Raw genomic sequence first — 15,737 nt, 5'->3', positions numbered from 1 at the left:
CTTTTGCTACATGAACTATCAGCAGAGAGAGATGTGAGAACAAAACTGAATGCATTAAGTTTTTGGGGGGTTTTTGTCTGTCTTTCTTTAGTGCCCAGCAGGATGCAGTATTTGAACTGGTTTCCATGGGATTTAATGTAGCTCTATGGTACACAAAATATGCATCAAGACTTGCTGGAAAAGAAGAGTAAGTGGTTTTCTTTTAACAATTCTGCTGTAGCAATACTCCACCAAAGATTTAGCAGGTTCTGGGGGTCACCTGCTATAGGAAATGTCCAGCTCAGGCAGAGGAGTTCCAGGAGACAGTTGGTCTTTACACACAAGCACTTCAATCCCTTCTTGCCTCTGTAAACTGAGTGCAGTAGCACTACATGACTGTGATACAGAGAAAGTGTCAGTTGTGAATGAACCCTTCATCAGTCCCCCTCTAAATGTCCAGGTAGAAAACTGAGATTCTTAACTTCACCTCTCTGCTGACATTTAACCCTACAGACCTCTAAATCCTTGGCTTCTAACACTGAGGTTGGCTTTTACTTGAGAATCATCACAGGACCTTACATTTATTTTCTTTCAAGCAAGCTCTATATGATTATTTCATGATTGGACACTGTAAGAAACTTTTTTATTCTGACGGTAGCACAGCCGTGGGATAGGTCACTTAGGGAACTTAGTGGAACTCTTGATTCTTGAAGGATTTAAGGTTCATCTATACAAAGCCATAACTGACCTGATCTGCTGTTGCGAAATGTGGTGCCCCAAACCAGGAGGTGGCACTAAATGATACTTAGAGTCCCTTTCTAACTATAATTTTACCAATTCATTCTATTTTCTCAGTATAACAGAGGATGAAGCAAAAGACGTTCACCGCAGCTTGAAGATAGCAGCTGGGATTTTTAAACACCTGAAGGTAGAAGGGCTTTCTTTGCTGTCTGTTCTTCAAGGTGTCTCCAAATACTTGACTTTTTGTCTTAGAGAGGCCTTTGCTATACACACATACCTGAGAGCACCTGAATGATGCAGGAAACAGAAGGGTGTTAATATGTTGTGGTACCCCTCAATCCCTGGAACTCATTCCCAGTGGCACTGGAAGAGTGGTTTGTCTGTCAGCCCATATCATGTGCCACATGTGCTGTCTTGGGACCTTCACTCAGTGTGTCCTATCCTTTTAGGCACAAAGCACTTGTTTTGCACTGGCTTTGGGCCCAAACTAACTCTGAGACTTGCTTTGTATTTAGGAAAGTCACATTCCAAAATTGATTACACCTGTGGAAAAGGGAAGAGATTTAGAAGCTCGACTTACAGAGTCCTACATCGTACAGTGTCAAGCTGAAGCTCAAGAAGGTATCTTCAAATATACATTGGTTGGCTGTGGGAAATGACTCTTTGTGGGTCACAGCTGTCTCATGAATTCTGCTTGGCAGCAAGGCCATGGGTTTTTTATTCTCCTAAAGTACTGTGGCATAGTGGGGCAGGTTGCGAAATGCCAAAAATCAGTCTGATATTAGAATTGTAATATGGAATATCTTTCACTTAGGAAGAACTTGTGTGTGGCACTACTCCTTTTTCTTATTTCTTCCTTTCATGCAACCCTTTCACCACCATGCTTGCCTAACAGACATTCCAGCTCTTTTACTTTAAAATATGTGCAGCTTCTGTTTATTAGCTACTCTTAAGGCTAACATTCCTTCAGTTTTTCTATTAAACTGGAATCATTCTATCCAAGAAACAATATCTTTATTCTGCTGTTTGCTTGACTGCACAACATCTATTTGCTGTTCATGCAGGGGTTTTAAAACCCTAAATGCCTCTGCTGATTTGATGTGATGGGACATTTCAATTAAACTTAAATCATGGTGTGGAACTGTTTTTCAGTGACAATTGCTCGGGCTATTGAGCTGAAACATAATCCAGGCCTAATAGCTGCTCTTGCTTATGAAACAGCCAACTTCTACCAAAAAGCTGGTGAGTGTCTTGTTTTGTATCCTTAATGACTAAATTTACGCACTCTTGCCAGCAGATACACTTCACCTACCCATAAATTGCAATATTAATGCTGTTCTCGGTGGATATGGAGTATGTATTTAGTTTCTATTTAGCACATTTAAGGCTTCAGTTATCAGCATGTATTATGATAAAGCTTTTTGGTTTTGTGGGAATCTTGTTCTATGGTAGGAAATGGTAGCTGATGGTAGGAAACATTAGTGAAGGAAAGCAGACTAGCAGCAGACTAATGGCCTGATGTCAGTGGAGTTTGTTCCAGCTGCCTTTGGGCCACACGTCATGATGCAGAGCATGGAGAGTGGAGTGAGTTCATGATGTGCCACCTTCCAGATGAGTGAGATGATCTCTGGGCTTACTGAGGCAAGTGGTAGAAGTGCAGAAGTATGGGAGTCACTACTGGAACTTAAACTAGGAACAAGTTTTGAAATGCTGCATAAATATACTTAGAGAATTAGCCATCCAGACTTAGTGGATAGCAGTTTCAGGAATTCTATGGACAACTGCATGATAGCTATATATTTTTGGTGGTTTTCTCAGAGTTTTTCTGTGCTTTTGCAGGAGGAATTTTTGTCCCTTGTTTCTGGATACTTTAGAGTTAGGATTTAGTGCTAAGTTCAAGAATTCTGGTCTTTTAATGTGTTTGGGATTTTTCTTTTAGGAAATGTATTAAGAATTATTTACCTATGTGTTCACAGATCAAACATTATCTAGTTTGGATCCAGCCTATGCAGGTAAATGGAGGAAGTACTTAAACTTGAAGAGCTGTTTCTATATGGCCTACGTAAGTACTTTGGGTGGCAGCAGTCACAGCTTGTTGTCTGTCTGCCAAGGGCTGCATAGGGAATGGGGGCTAAGTATTGCCTTGACTTTCTTTGCACACTGTGAAGAGGAATTGTGCAGTGTCAGTGACATTTGAACTGTTTTTGTGGAGCCAAATGAAATTGCAGCAGTGTGGATTTGTTGTGATCACAGATCTTTAATTGAAGCCATTCAGGTTGAGCATAGTGGTGTTCTCTGTTATCTACATCACAGTCTGATCCTAGGCACAGTTCAGAGCTGAGAATCTTTATGAAGGCCCTGAATGAAACTGCATCAAGTACCAAAAGGTACCATTCCAAGAGCTGTCCCTATTTGCCTGATGGATCTTCTAGCAAGTACTGCAGTGCCCTTGAGATCCTCAGCTGCTCAATTTGCCGTGTCTTGTAGCCTGCCACAGCGTGTAATCTTTTTTATACTGTACAAAAGGCCCAAGCTAAGCAGTTTACATAATTGTCTTTCTCTTAGGCTGAAACTGTAGCTAAAATCTGCTTGCCTTATTAGCAGGTTTGAGAGGTGAGGGAGGGTAAGAGTTGTGGTACTTCTCCTTTTTTTAAATTTGAGTGATCTGGGCAGTGGTAGATTTACATAGATTTGTACTATGAGAACAGACACTAAAGAAAGGGGGGCAAGGTGGGCATTCGTTGATGGGGACTGTTCCTTCTCCTGTTGTGTTTACTAGTTAAACTCAGCTCCTGATAATAGATAATAGGCAAGTCAGTTTTCACTGGAATACAATACCACCCTCAAGCACAATTGGCTTTTTGGGGATGGAAAAGTTATTTGGACTATGACAAAATATCTCAGATAGCAGAACACCTCATTTTATCCAGATTCAGTGATGTTTGTTGCAGATGGAGTTTTTCGGTGCTCAGGTAGTTTTAGTTTTCAGTCTTGGCTTTGTAAACTTGCCTGGGGTTCATTCTCTTTCTGTGCTGGGGCTTGATGCTGCACACTATTGCAGTGAGAGCTTGAAATGGCCTGTGTAGCAGTGCTTCAGGTCAAACAGCTCTGTGCAGCTCAGTTACTCTTGGCTAGAGCTGAGACAGCTCCTTTCATACTAAGTGTTTGTGGTTCTGGTTCGCAGTGTTATGTTGAACTGCATTAATGGCTCAGTGAATGCTGCTTTGACTTGGAGTCCCCAGCTGTCAACTATTTGCAGGGAATGGCAGCTTCAAAGAGCTGCAGCTCCTGTAGGGAGCAGGAGGAGGGGATTGGTGTAGGAAGTGCCCAGGGATGTTGGTAATGATTTTGTCCTCTTCCATTAGGCATACTGTTACCATGGCCAGACTTTGCTGGCAAGTGATAAATGTGGGGAAGCAATCAGATCTCTGCAGGAATCAGAAAAATGTAAGTGTGATTGAGACTGGAGTACAGGGTCTGATGGTGCCATGCCTGTTCTGTTTTGCTGTATTGTGTTAATTTGCTCTCCCATAAAGATTTTATCTGTCACCTGATTGAAATCCAGCACATCTTTGAATAGAGACAGTGTATTTTTACTTTTTTTGATGGTCTTACCAAATACTGTCTTTCATAACATTTCTGCAGAGAATCTTCATCTTCAGTTCTTAGCCTGGCTTAAAGACTGGCTTTGAGCTGCCTGCAGTACACAGTATAAAGACCCATAAGGGTCTGGTCATCCTGTTTTCTGGTCTGTATGTTAGAGTAGTGCAGCCATTTCTGCTTTGGAGGTTACATAGTAAATCTAGATCTTGCTTGTTTATTTTTAAACAGATTTCAGTAACTTACTTCTTTTCTATTCATTTGCAAGGTATATTCAGGGAAGTTTGCAGTAGTTCAAGGTCTTCTGCCCAGTCTTCTCTCTTCAAAGCTATTAGTACCCCATTGGCCTGCACTGCATAACTTTACTGCAATGTATAAAAAATGCTCAAATCTTCAAAGTGGAAACTTTAATATTAGTTTTAAAAATAAATTGGAAAATTATTAAGAACAAACTAAGTTGGATTTCTTGGAGTAAAACAAATACTGTTCGGCTGTTCAGAGAAGAGTGCTTCTTCTCCCACTCCATATCAGTTATTCTTGTTTGGTTTGGGGCATCAGCTGTGTGTGGATACCTTCATGCCCTCTGTTCTTCCCTACCACGTGGCACAGTTCTTAGGCTTATTGTTGCATTTTGCCCCACATACAAGAATGCTTTCCTGCCTCTTCCCACCCAAAAAGCTAGCTTTTTCTTTTCTTGTTCCTAGTCACTTGTTGGATGCAGGAAATCTTGGCTGTCTTCGAACTGGTTTGGTTTTGTTTCTAAGAAGAAAGAAGCCTGACTGGATTCTGGTGTCTTCTAAGAGTGAAGCACTGTAGGGGAGAACCATGATTTAAGAGGATCATGTAAATAATTTTTATTTCCTTTCTTTCTTGCAAAGTTTTTACTAAGGCTGAAGCATTGTGCAAAGAATATGGAGAAACCAAGGGGCCTGGGACTACTGCCAAACCTTCTGGACATCTTTTCTTTAGGAAATTAGGAAGTTTGATTAAGAGCACATTAGAAAAATGCCAGAGAGAGAATGGATTTATGTAAGTAATTTGTGGTTTGTACAGCACTTTACATGAAGTGTTATTACCTCATTTGCCTTAATTTCAGGATGGGATGGTAAATTTTACTCTCCTGTTGTTATTTTCCTTTAGGGCATGGCATGTAACTTAAAGATAAATTTGCAATTCTATAATTTTCTCTTGGCAGATTTGCAGTGGGTCTGTGCTGTCCCACTGCGTGTCCTGTGCCGGTTCAGCAAGTTGGGCTGGACTGACATCTGGAGAGGCGGAGCAGTTTTCTTCCCTCATTCCTCAGGCACCTGGTTACTTTTCCTTTTGCACAGGACAAAATCTGCAGAAGTTGCTGTGTTGCTCTAATGCTCTCTTCCTGTCTCCTGAGATCTAGTAGGCAAAAGAGGACAGAGGGGGAAGTAGAGAAGACCAGTAGGCAATTCTGCTTTGCAAGCAGGGAAGTCAAAACACAGTGCTGCCTTCAGTGAAGATCATGCTTAGGGTGCTAGGAGCTTTACCAGTCCAAGTATAGTTAATATTGTGAATAGGGCTTTCTGTTCATTAATGTCCTTCCAAAAAGGGTTTGGAAATACCAATTTTTAATTTCAGTTGAAAATAATCAAGATTAGTTTGTCTTTAGAGTTCTTTTCCTCATTTATTTCTCCCGTCCTATTACGATTTAGCCTTTCATAATAGGTGTGTTATTTTAATTTTTATGATATTTAAAGACCTGCATAATAGGGCAACTGACTAAATGGAAAGGATGGTCAAATACATCAAAGTGAACTGCAAATAGAAATAGAAATGCTCTGCTCTGCTTTTGTTCAAATACCCATTGTCAGAGCTTACAACAAAAGCATACTGGAGATTTCAGCATGTTCCTGTCCCTCTAGAACAAAACTTGGAAAGAGAAAGCTGTGACTGTTTTGGAAGAGCTCTGTGCAGCACAGGAAGTGAGGTAGAGTGTGTCAGTGTGTGAGCTCCTGCTGCCCTGCCAAGGGCGGAGGGACACCCTGAGTCAGGCTTTGCCCTGTAGCCAGGCTTTTATGGGGGGCTGGGGGGCTGCTGTGTTGCCGTCATCCACTATGGCACATTAGGACTGTTTAGGAAAAGAAGTGTCCTCTTTGTCTTTGGAAAGTACTTTAAATCCTCATTTGTATTTTGAAGCGTTTTTTTGGACAAAAGATGCTTTCTCTAAAAAGCACTGGGAATAATGGTTAATAAGTTGGAGAAAACCCACCATACAATTAGGGAACAAACAACAATACTAGCAAGGAGTTGCTTTTGTTCTTGTGAACCTTGCTGGCAGAATGCATGTTAGGCAGTGCCTTAATGAAATGGAAGAGAGCAGCAGTGCTTGCCACTGTGAAAACCCAAATTGTTTTGTTTAGAATTGCAAACAGGACTTGCAGAGATGGTGCACTGTATTTTAAATACATTTCTGTATTTGTTCTAGCTATTTCCAGAAGGTGCCAGCAGAGGCTCCCCAGCTGGAACTGAAAGCAAACTATGGCTTAGTAGAGCCTGTTCCTTTTGAGTTTCCAGCTTTAAGCGCACACTGGACCCCTGAAACGGTTGCAGCATTTGATCTCACCAAGAGGCCAAAGGAGGACACTGTAAGATAATCCCATGTGCTGTTCTTTCCCTCTGGCTTTATTATGTGTATCATACAGAGTTAGTTTGGCACTTCCATAACATTCTCCAGCTCAGTGTAGGAAGCAGCCATAAGGCTACCACCTAAACTCATCCTTCTGTTGTGGCAGGGGCAAGTCAATTAACCTCTGCCACACTGCCAGCATCTGGAAAATCAGCTCATTTTTTACCAAGTCCTGTAATGTTACAGCATGCTAGAGAAAGATTATTTTTTAGAAAAGGATTCATTTAAAGATGCTGAAACAGAGAAAAATTGTCATTTCCCTCTTGCTTGGGGCTTACTCAAAATCTTCAGCCTTGAAAAGAGAGGAGGCTATTAGATTATAACATGTAAAGTTAGCTGTGCATAAATACTGTGCAGACACAGTGGTTTGTACTTGTGGTATTTAGTTGGGGTTTTCTTTCTTCTTGTTTGTAGGCTAAATCAAAACCAGATGAAGAAGTAAAACCTCTGAAGGAACCAAATATAAAGCCTCAAAAAGACAGTGGATGCCAGATTTCTTAAATGCCATAAGTGCTTTGAATTCACTTTGAAACTCTATTCATAGGACTCTGGGCTTCTGTTCTGATCTTCTTTTTTTGATTCTCCTCATTTACAAGGCTAATATAATTTACTTTTGTTAATATGTGTCTATCTTGTTTAAGATTGTGGTGGATTTCTAGGTGGTTATTTATATCTGACTTATTTTTGGTTTCAGTGGGATATCATAGAATTAGTGGGCTTAAATGTTCCTATTGTGCCTCTAGGGAGTTTCTTTTTGTGGGTTTAGTTTTACCCACAAATAGCAAAGGAAGTATCATGATTGTAATGCTTGAGGGTTTTTCCATTACCTTATATGCTGTATCATGTCCAATTCTGCAAACAGAAGTTTGCATGAACAGTTATATTTATTCAACTTTTGTCATTCAGGCTTAGCACTTTGTTGTGTCCGAATTCACCTAATTGTAGTGAGGGAAGAAAATCTGGGTTTGAATTGTAACAGTCATATGGTATTTCACAGGACTTGCACAGAACTTGGGAAACCTCAAGTTCTGCATAACAGGAGCACAATTTATGTTCTGAAACTATTAGTCTCTGTTCTTTCCTCTATAGATTAGGGGGTTTATATCAGAATTTGTAGTAAAGTACCTTAGCTTTGTCTGTCCTTTAATCCAAATCCTTTAGTATCAAAGTGTATGTGAAAGTAATGCAGCAAGCAATATGGAAGTGCTTAAAAGCAAAGCATCCCTGTGTCATTTATTCAGAATTTCTGAATCTTCAAAGCTTTAAGTTCGAAGGCTGCAGACAGTTCTGATCTCCTGGCACTGGAATTCCTGAAACTGTCATGATAAGGTAATGGATTTGGAAGTAAGTTACTGTGTTTCCATCCAAGTGGTGTCTATAAGAAGCTGTCAGGAGAATAGGGAGGAAAGATGAGCTGAAGACATGATGGCACAGCTGGGAAGCCAAGCTCTAGATTTCCTTTATGCCCTGTATAAACAGTGCTGCTTCTCAGGTTTTGCAGTATTGCACTAAAATCAGCTCTTTCTGAAGAAAACTTGTGAGAAGCTAAGCACAGTCAAGGCTGAGAAAGAAAGGATTTTGTAGAACTTGCTTCCATTTCTGCCTGCTGTGGAAAATGTGACAGCATTCTTTAGTGCTGAGCACTGCCAAGCACCCTTGACAACGAAAACATCTTTCTGATTCGTTGCAAATGCAAAGGTATATGATGCATGTGTTGAAGTTAGAGCCTTGCAATTCCTGGGTACCAGTTGCTGCGCTTCTCTTGGCCTGAGAAAGAAACTGAGCAGCCCGACAATGTTCACCCTTCCAGCAAACATGATGGCCAATGCACTTACCGTGATGTAAACTGTAAACACATTGCTCACTTTGTACTCTTTGTTCACCTTACACCATGCTGTGATTCAATGCTTCTAAAATCCTTAATGGGGCTTGGAGACAATTAGCTTAGAGAGCAAGTGTGCAACTCCTTGAAGGCTTGTGGAACAAAAGCTGCCAAGGAGGTTAATAGGGAACTCAAGACTCTTCCTGAGATACTGGACCAAATTACAAAATTTGTTGATGCAAAAGGCAAAGAGTCTTTTAATGCTGGCTATTATGGGTTGATCAAATGCAAACCTCCTTGCTTCCCATGATGATTTTTCTTTCTGTCAGTTCTGCACATAAAACTAAGTGTAAAGTGAGCTGAATTTCTTTGGAAGAAGCTACTGTTCTGCAGGGGCCTAGAGGATAATGAGTTTCAAGAAGAATACATACCTGAAATGGCTCCATTTCTTCTGGTGCTGCATGGGGACCTGGTGTATGTTTCATGAAGAGTTACTCAAATCTGTTCCTAACTTGATCAGCTGACTCATTAGACTTTTTGCATTGTTAAAATACCAGCTTAGGTTTTGCCAGAGTAGAGTGTGGAGTTAGTTTTCTTATATAAATTTTAATTCTATAACTGTATTCCAGCTGTAGTCATCAACATTTGTTCAGCCTGCCCCCTTTAAGGATCAAGATAGTTAACTCAGTTTCATAATCACAATTTTTTTAGCTACTTGTTGTTTTTCAGAATTCTTTGTCGATATATACACATCTCAACTGAGGTAGTTTTCCTTCTGTGCAGACTAGATCCTGCTTTCCCTCCTCCCCTTATTTTCCCTTCCACTGCTACAAACTGTGGTGCAGTTTTACCCTCATTTGCTAATGCACTTGTAGGTCCTGGGACTCATTTCCAACGCAGCTTTTACCCATGGGTGGGTTCCTTTAGAGGAATATCTTACAATCAAATTAACAAATCATGACTAAATCATTCCTAAACATCTTGGTAGGAAGATTATTTTATGGACTTGGAATTCTTTGCCTGCTTTATCAAACCGAGCTGTTTGTCTGAATCAAGTTCACTGTAAATAGTTTGGGGCATAACCAAGTGAACTGTCAGATGATGACATTACTTAAGCCTAGCTGTGTAGCCTCTTGTGCCATAGCTGTTTCAGTAAATATGATGTAGTAGTTTAAAAATAGAATAATGGAACAAATTAATTCACTTAACATGTGTTGCTTTTCAAGACAAACTTTGTTTACTTGTAGCTGAAATCCTGTGGCAAACATTGGATGGTTTTGCCAAAAAATAAGAACCCGGAGACTGTTTAGTTTGCAAAGTAGAGCTGTGAGGCAATGAGCAGCTTTCTCTTCCGGTTTTCTTGGGTAGTAGCAGGAATTACTGTAAATAAGATGTAGATTAACTGTCCAATATGCTTAAGAATATGAGTAAATGAACTGGGAGTTTGAGTTAATCTGGAATGTTCCTTCTCTTATAGCTCTCTCTAGTAATTTTTAAGAGTGAAGTATTTTGAATGGTGACTTTTTAATATTCTCATGCTGCAATAGCCTGTTTTTGTGGCCTCTCTCTGGTTTTAGAGGCTGTCATGGCTAAGCCTGCAAATCTTGTTAGTGTAAATAATCTTTAAAAATTTGTGCCCCATCTGAAGCAGGACAGAACTGCAGCTGAATAAAACACGGAGTGCTGGGCCCTCTGTTTTGTGCTTTAAGGAAAGCAGTGATTGTCTTTAATCTACTGTAAACCAAACCATCAAGCTTTTTGTAGGATTTCCACTTAAATACCTTCCTCCATGTATTTAAATATACTTTCTCCATGTTTCATGTTCCTGAGTTTTCAGTAGTTACTTTCCATCCAGCATATGTGACACACAGCTGAGGGACTAAACCTGGCCCTTGGATGCTAATGTCTGCCTCTCACTGGATTTGGTAGAGGAGTTTTGCCTGTCAGCCTAGGGATGGTGTTTAGTCGCTTGGATGTTCAGCATGGAGCCGTGCTGTGTCTGTGACAATGGTAGTCATTTGTACAACGAGCAGGAAAATGGATCCCTCTGTCTGTGTGGAATAGAATAGTAGAATAGAGACAACTTTGCACTTTAAAATTTTCTTGTCTTGTAAATTTGGTACAATACAATATGCTTGTAAATATTCCTGTCATTTTGTTGCACATTTTAGTACTGTGCTATGGGTAAGGTTTTAATGTGAAACATTACTAAAATGTATTTTTAATTGTCTGTGTGTGCTTCAAACTCATGAAGCATATCTCTGCCTTTAGTATTGGGGAGCATGAGAGGAAGCAGTAGCTCATCTGTCTTCCATGGTAATTCCAGGAGGTGAATTTCTGTCTGTTGGCTGCGAGGTGAAACATTTCAGCCCACCCCTGCGTCTGGTATCTGAACTGATGTTTCAGCATTAACATAAATCCTGTTCATGCCTGTTGATTATCCCAAAAAAGATTCTGTCTCTAAAGATCTCTCTTAAGTTACCATAGTAGCATAAGCTGGTTTTTCTTTTCCTTTTTCTGTGTTCTTTTTTCCTGTCACTGGCCCAGTTGAGGGAGGAATAAAGCACAGTGAGTAAGACTGGCATGGAAAAGCCTCTGGAGTATGTACCTGTCTCCAAGTTGTGAGTGCAGTGTAGAGGCCTTTCCACAGTGACCCTTGGCTTGTCTCAGGCCTTTCCCTGCTGGTGATGCTCTCAAATTCAGCAAAGGTCCTGTGGCAACCCAGGGCATCCTTGATCCGCTTTTTATGTATGGAAGGTCTCCCTCGTTTGGTGTTGATGTCTTCATGGATTACAAGCTTCCAGAAGCCATCCTGTGTTCTGAGTAATCCCACTTCAATGGAATCAGCTCTGAGATCACTGACTGAGCAGCCTTACTTTGTGAAGACAGTCACCATGCAATCTTAAGTTTCATAGTTGGAAAATTTGTATATAGCCATGAGTTTCAGAATGCCATTTAAAATAAACAATCTTCAAAGATCATGTTTATTTCATTATTTAAAATTTTACATAGAGTAGCAAGAAAGAGGCTCTGTCTTGATTATTACTTTCTGCAATTTAATGCAACTTTGTTATTATAGAGAATACTTAATCCTGGCTTATAGAAAGACTTAAATAAGGAAGATCCATTAATTGGATGTCTATGGAAGTAGTAGCTACAATGAAGCATGTGAAGTCCTGAGGCAGGAAGAGAGGAGATGGGCTTTCCAAATTCTTGTTTAGAAAAAAAGAAAGTAATTAGGCAGACTTTCTTATGGCTGTTCAAAATCCCAATACTTGCCAAGATGTGTGACATTGTGGGATGTTCTGTTATACTATGTCAAGGGCGTTATTTGGGAATAACTTCTCTGATATTCTGGATGAAGCCTCTCTAGCACAGCAGGCTCAGTGTTCCCTGTCTGAACCAGACATGCATCTGCTGCTGTCTCCAGGAGTGCCAGCTGTCTCTCAGAGCCAAGTGGTGGTCTTTAACAATTTTGTTTCATGCCTCCAATCTTTCTGTCTGGCTTTCCCAAAGAAGGACTCGTTTGCAATCTCCATGTTGATGGCCTCTGGAATGTAAGGCTGCCCTTGCTTTGTTGAGTTGCTCTCAAATCTCAGGGTCAGGGACCTTGTCCTCTGTGACACCTGAACCCTATCATCTGCTGGATGTGCTTCCTCAGTTTCTGCCAGCACAACTTAGTTAATACTTTGTCCCCAAACATTGTCAAAACGTGCATAACAGCACCAACAGAGCCCTCTCGAATGGATAAAAAATTCCCACAGGACCCTGCTGGAGTGATGGCCACCAAGGGGCAGAAGACCTCATGTTTTCCTGCAGTTTTTCCACATAGCTGCCCAGCAGAGACAGTGTGCACTCAAGAAAGCACTGCAGTTTTAAAATGGGAAGAGGTGTCACAAGTTACACCTTCTACATTATTTCACATGGAACATCTCTGTAATTACGACAGGGGGGCACCCAGGAGCCTGTGCATGCTTGTGACTAGGAGAACAGCTACCTCTCCACTGAGCTCATTGCCAAGGCCATGGAGCAGGAGCACGGACAGACAGAGAAGATCTCTTGCCCTGTGTCCCAGCCAGCTGCTCTGTCCCAGGGCCTGACAGCCTCTCCAGGACATCTGCCCTTTGGGAAGAAGAAACTCTCTACATCTCTGTGGGGTTTCTCCGGGGTCGTGGGCTGGGTTTTTGTGGCAAGGATTTGAAGTGGGAAGGCATCTTCTGTGAGCAGCAGCTACCCTCATTTTGGCCAGAGCCTGTTCCAGCCAGCCCCGAGACACAGCCACTGCTGGCCAAAGCTGTGTCCATCAGCTGCCTGCTCATGGCTTTGGGGAAAAGGCCATGAGATGGACAATGAGGCCTTGGGCAGCTGGAAATGTGAACCAAAGTCTTCTCTCCTCTGCACACTGCCCTGCCAGCATGCCCCAGTGAGCTGGGGGTGCACAGGGCGCACAGGAGGCTGTGAGGGGACACAGCGGAGCAACTGACCCCCAGTGACCAGAGGAATTTCCCACAGCATGGAAATCCATGCTCAGCAATCAAACCATGGGGATGGAGGTTGGCAGGGACTCCCTTGGCTCAGAAACTGGCTGGGCATCAGTTTGTTATTATTCTTGGGTTTCAAGGTTTTTTGTCCCTCTTGTGTTTTTGTTTGTTTGGTTGGTTTTTTTGTTTGTTTGGTTTTGTTTTGTTTTAATTTAGTTAAACTGCCATGATATTGATATTCCATAGCTACAGCAATAGCCTTCAGACTGCTCCTCACTGCCACACAGAGTTGGGATGTATGTGCAGGCAGGTTTCAAGGAAAAATAGTGCATTAGATTGAAACCTGCACTGGGGCTGCAGTTTTAAATGGTGCTATAGGAGGAAACCTTCCCTAGGATGTCGTGTGCCCAGCTTTTCTTTTGGATAAGGTAAATAATGCATAGTTAGAGTGCAGGAACAATTGATTTTGCAAATTGTTAAATAAATACTAATAAAATGAGATAAATTTAACAGATTCTGGAATGCCAATGAAAAGTTTTGAAACCAGTGCTGAGTATGCACAGAACTGCTGAGGTACCTGGCCTGAAAAAGCTCCTCCTGCATGTTGCAAAAAAGTATCTGCTTTCTTTACATCAACTCATTTGCATTAAAATCAGCCACAACTGATTTTAATGCAAATGAGTTGATATAAAGAAAGCAGTTATTTTTCTTGTCTCTTCCCTCACAATTATATTTTACTCATTTACAGTTAGTCCAGAACTCAGACCTAGAAGAGCATGAAAAATTTACCACTGACTGGAAAAAAAATTGTTTAAATGGAACATTTGATTCTTCCTGGCCTGATTACAGGAATACAAATAAGAAATTATTCTGTGGCAATCAATGTGGCTGTAGGAGAGTAATTTCAATATAACCATGAAAATCTATCACCCTGTGAGATACAAGATTGCCATAAGTAAATGTTGGTCTATTCCCCTCATTTCCACTTTCCATGAACAACACTGGAATGTGAAGTTAAACCCGGTGTGTTCTAACCTTGCATTGCAAATAAGGCCTTCCTGGGGCTCCTGTACACTCTGCTGTTGGAGGTACCTGCCCAAGTGTGTGCTGGGGGAGAGGGACACAAAGCCACAAGATTTCTCAGTAGGATGGTGCTCAGGAAGAGGCAGGGGTGCCATTCCTCAGCAACAGCCATGGCAAAAATCTGGACGTGGTATGGAGAGAAAGCTAATGAGGACAACCACACTGGCTGTGCAGAGAAGAGCACTTGAGGGTCCTTGGACATACTACAAAGCCACATGGAACAGAAAATAGTTGAGCCTTTATGTGCACCTTTGCAATAGGTAATATCCCAAATTCAGCCTGATCCAAGAGTTAGGTGAAAGTTTTTTGATGGGTCACTAACTTCATGACACTGTACAGGATTAACTTTTTCTAACCATAAAGGACCTTTGGGAATGCAGATGACACAAAACTCTTCCCAAAACCTTTTTAATCTCTAAACATTTTTCTTGTCACCAGTTCTCTGAAAGTCCCTAAAGTGTGTGCTTCTGGTGCAACACTCCTGGTTCTATTAGTGGTGTTTGCTGTTGGGATAATGTAAGGTAACTCCAATTATCCTTTACTTATTCCTGCCAGTAAGAAAACAACCTGCCCTGCTCTGTTATGCTGCTAGACTGGTTACTGATGGTTGCAGCAATGGTGGTGTACAGGACATATAGATGATCCAAAGTAAGTCCCAGGACTTCTTGAGGAAACACCTCATGGATGATCAGCTGAGTGAAATTTTGTAACTAAGGATGCATGAAATGTGTAGAGTTTTTCTAGCAATAAAATTCTACAGAAAAGATGGGATTTTTTTTTCTTTTTAAATGTGAAGATAGCAGATTATGGACTTTGTAAATTTAAATTAAGTTTTCATTACCTATCAATGAAGGGGTCCCAAAAGTTGTGGAAACTTGAAACTGTCTGAATCTGTATTTGAAGTTCAAGTTAGCCAGTTTAACTTTAGAGAAGAATCACACATGGGCTCTTGCAATTTAGGTGCAACAAACACAACTTCCCCGAAAGCTTGAAGTGTCGGCTTGTGCCAATTTGTGCTTTAAAGTGAATGTCTGCTTTGGAAAAGCGATATCTAAAACCGGCAGTGTAGTTTTCCAAGTTTTAGGTGTGATACAACTGAATTTTAGAACAGGACCTCAGCTCTGGCAGCATAATCTGAGATCTTTCCCCTGAGCTTGATTCTTGTCCATAAAATTCTGATCTTATTTCTGTTTAACAAGACTTAAATTTGAACCTTTGATACATAAGCCTATTTAACAGCAGGCTTGCTTAGTGGACAGAGTAACTTGAGAGGAAAAGGCTAGCACAGGAGTTCGGGCTCTTGAAACATGAGCCGGAGGTGATTGCAGCTCACCCTCCCTGCTCTAATACAGCTTCTTGCAGCTCTTTGCTGCTA

The 15,737-nt window shown here is 41.1% G+C and overlaps 1 protein-coding gene across 5 annotated transcripts in view; it reads left to right on the top strand.

Annotated features, from left to right (window-relative positions):
- Positions 1-15,737, top strand: part of LOC132071814 (BRO1 domain-containing protein BROX) — a 118,198-nt gene that overhangs the window by 5,858 nt on the left and 96,603 nt on the right. For 4 of the 5 annotated variants that reach the window (XR_009418200.1, XM_059469595.1, XM_059469596.1 and 1 more), the window contains exons 5-11: positions 92-187; positions 835-907; positions 1,236-1,341; positions 1,873-1,962; positions 2,697-2,782; positions 4,086-4,167; positions 5,199-5,349. Coding sequence is in view for 4 of the 5 variants with exons in the window: in XM_059469595.1 (XP_059325578.1) it covers positions 92-187; positions 835-907; positions 1,236-1,341; positions 1,873-1,962; positions 2,697-2,782; positions 4,086-4,167; positions 5,199-5,349 (684 nt within the window). In the remaining variant the exon portion in view is untranslated. Of the gene's footprint in view, positions 1-91; positions 188-834; positions 908-1,235; positions 1,342-1,872; positions 1,963-2,696; positions 2,783-4,085; positions 4,168-5,198; positions 5,350-6,775; positions 6,936-7,390; positions 11,778-15,737 lie in introns of those variants that run through there. The other variant, XM_059469598.1, reaches the window with a different exon arrangement.

This window comes from Ammospiza nelsoni, chromosome 3 (assembly GCF_027579445.1).
Source record: "Ammospiza nelsoni isolate bAmmNel1 chromosome 3, bAmmNel1.pri, whole genome shotgun sequence".
NCBI classification, from domain to species: Eukaryota; Metazoa; Chordata; class Aves; order Passeriformes; family Passerellidae; genus Ammospiza; species Ammospiza nelsoni.
This window is presented reverse-complemented; position numbering and strand designations above follow the sequence as displayed.